Source organism: Emiliania huxleyi, assembly GCF_000372725.1.
Source record: "Emiliania huxleyi CCMP1516 chromosome Unknown EMIHUscaffold_214, whole genome shotgun sequence".
Classification (NCBI taxonomy): domain Eukaryota; phylum Haptophyta; order Isochrysidales; family Noelaerhabdaceae; genus Emiliania; species Emiliania huxleyi.
Genome location: NW_005200469.1, coordinates 188614 through 191565, shown reverse-complemented (window position 1 = coordinate 191565; position 2952 = coordinate 188614). Strand labels below are relative to the sequence as shown.

The following is a 2952-nucleotide window of genomic DNA, read 5'->3' as shown; positions in this document are numbered from 1 at the left end:
GCTGGAAGAGTCGAAGAGAGTCGAAGGGAGTCGAAGGGAGTCGAAGGGAGTCGAAGAGAGTCGAAGGGAGTCGAAGAGAGTCGGGAAGCGACGGTGCCACTGCTCCATCCTCAGGCGTGCCGCGAATGCGACGAGGCGGCGCGAGCAGCCGAGGCGGCGGGCGGCGCCGGAGGCGGCGGCGGAGGCGGAGGCGGAGGCGGAGGCGGAGGCGGAGGCGGCGGCGGAGGCGGAGGCGGAGGGGTGGGTTTGGCGCGGGGCCCGCCGCCGCCGCCGCCCAAGCCTTGCTGCCCGCGCCCTCCCGCCAACCTCGCGTGCTCTTTCGTCGGCGGCGCGTCGGGCGGCACGCTGCTGCTCCAGGCGAGACACTTCCGAGACACTTCCGAGACACTTCCTAGACACTTCCTAGACACTCCTACTGCCTCGGGCGGCACGCTGCTGCTCCAGGCGAGACACTTCCGAGACACTTCCTAGACACTTCCTAGACACTCCTACTGCCTCGGGCGGCACGCTGCTGCTCCAGGCGAGACACTTCCGAGACACTTCCGAGACACTTCCTAGACACTGCTACTGCCTCGGGCGGCACGCTGCTGCTCCAGGCGAGACACTTCCGAGACACTTCCGAGACACTTCCTAGACACTCCTACTGCCTCGGGCGGCACGCTGCTGCTCCAGGCGCGCGGACTCGACGGCAGCGGGGCTATCCCCTTCCCCTGCCCCTTGACCCCCCTGCCCCTTACCACCTGCCCCTGCCCCTTAGCCCCTGCCCCTGCCCCTTAGCCCAACCCCTACCCCCACCCCTACCCCCAGGCCCGTGCCATGAACGGCAGCGGCGCGCTGTACGCGCGCGGGGGCGCCGCCGACGCTGACCTGTTTCGTGGCGGAGGCGGAGGCGGCGGGAGGGTGTGGATGAGCCGTTGCCCGGAGGCGGCGGCGAGGGCGGCGTCGGCGAAGCCGGCGGCGGCGAAGCTGCGAGTCGACGCTAGCGGCGGTGCGGCGGTGCGGCGCGGCGGCGGCGGCGGTTCCCTGGCGGCGGACAGCTGCGAGGACGGGGGCGCAGGCTCGGTCTGGTATGAGGAGTGCGAGGGTCGGCCGTCCGTGCTCTGGTTCGACAACGGCGCGGACTTTGACGCCTTCGCCTCCGCCGACTCTTCGATCGCCGGCTGGCCTCCGAACGGTGCGTTGCGCGGGGGGCGGGGGGGGGCGACTCTTGGGCGCAAAACTCGTCATAGCATGTGGGGGACGGGCCCGCACGCGCACACTCCACACTCTCTCGCTGCGATCGACTGGCTCGCGAGCCAACACGAGGCAACACACTGCCACCGGCCGTATCATTTGGGCCCGGACTGCTGGACGCACAGATCGCAGCTCACAGGGGAGATACGGGGAGATATGGGCCCGGACTGCTGGACGCACAGGTCGCAGCTCACAGGACAGCTCACGAGGCGGGTGTAGTGTTGTATAGTATAGTACAGGACAGGACAGCACAGGACAGCTCACGAGGCGGGTGCGACTCGTCGCATTGGCGTAAGTCCAGCGGCACTGCAGAGCGGAATCGAACGACCACCCGCAGAGCCAAGAGAACGGAGATCTGAGGAGATCTGCCACCCAAGCCTCCGGCCCGCGCCTCTCCTCCTCCCGACGTCCTCGTGGACGCGACGCCGTGAGCCGACTCTAGGCGAGACACTTCCGAGACACTTCCTAGACACTTCCTAGACACTCCTGCGTCCTCGGAGTGGACGCGACGCCGTGAGCCGACTCTAGGCGAGACACTTCCGAGACACTTCCTAGACACTTCCTAGACACTCCTGCGTCCTCGGAGTGGACGCGACGCCGTGAGCCGACTCTAGGCGAGACACTTCCGAGACACTTCCTAGACACTTCCTAGACACTCCTGCGTCCTCGGAGTGGACGCGGCGCCGTGAGCCGACTCTAGGCGAGACACTTCCGAGACACTTCCTAGACACTTCCTAGACACTCCGACGTCCTCGGAGTGGACGCGGCGCCGTGAGCCGACTCTAGGCGAGACACTTCCGAGACACTTCCGAGACACTTCCGAGACACTTCCTAGACACTTCCTAGACACTCCCACGTCCTCGGAGTGGACGCGACGCCGTGAGCCGACTCTAGGCGAGACACTTCCGAGACACTTCCGAGACACTTCCTAGACACTCCACGTCCTCGGAGTGGACGCGCCGCCGTGAGCCGACTCTAGGCGCGCCGCATGGGGGGCGTTGGCCGCCGAGGCCGTTCTGTGCTGTGTGGATGTCCTTGCTAAATATCACATGTGCATGTCATTGTCGTGTGTGATCTCCCATAGGCCGATCCGCTCCTTGCACGTCCAGTCTGCGGTGCTTCGGCTGGACGAGTCGTCGTCAGCGCCGGGGCCAGACGCCCAAGAAGCGGAATGCGTATTCTTGCGTCTCCCAACTAGCGCTCGAGAGGGCGTACAATGCACACATACCTCCCCATCTCTCCCCATCTCTCCCCAGATCTCCCCAGATCTCCCCAGACCTCCCCAGACCTCCCCACATCTCGAGAGGACGCACAATGCACGCGACTGTATTCGAGCGTCGTGCGACGACTGTAGCCAAGCTGTCGTCGCAGCCCCTCGTACTCACGCGGTGCTCTGAACACACCGCACACTGCCGTCCTCCCGCCCCGAGGTTGGCGTCTTCAGCACGTGGGCAGGACACCCACCTTGGCTACCGCACCACCCACGGGACGGAACCCGCACTGGGTTCGACCACTCTGGAGGTGTGGTACACGTAGGCCGGGCGCGCACCTCGGCGCCTCCGTCGACCTCACCGACAACGCGCGGCTGCTTGTCGCGCGGGGCGAGACGGTGAAATCTCGCCACATCTCCCCACATCTCCCCACATCTCCCCACATCTCGCGAGGCTTGCTCGAGGCACCGCCGCCCCTCTCTCCCCCTCTCTCCCCCTCTCTCGAAGC

General features: G+C 66.5%; 1 protein-coding gene across 1 annotated transcript in view; it reads left to right on the top strand.

The window, feature by feature from the left end:
* The window catches only part of EMIHUDRAFT_235194 (hypothetical protein), a gene marked incomplete at both ends in the record, with an annotated part of 5113 nt that overhangs the window by 1235 nt on the left and 926 nt on the right, over positions 1 to 2952 (top strand). The window contains one exon of the mRNA XM_005780479.1: positions 1058 to 1174. Within this exon, the coding sequence (XP_005780536.1) occupies positions 1058 to 1174 (117 nt within the window). The remainder of the gene's footprint in view (positions 1 to 1057; positions 1175 to 2952) is intronic.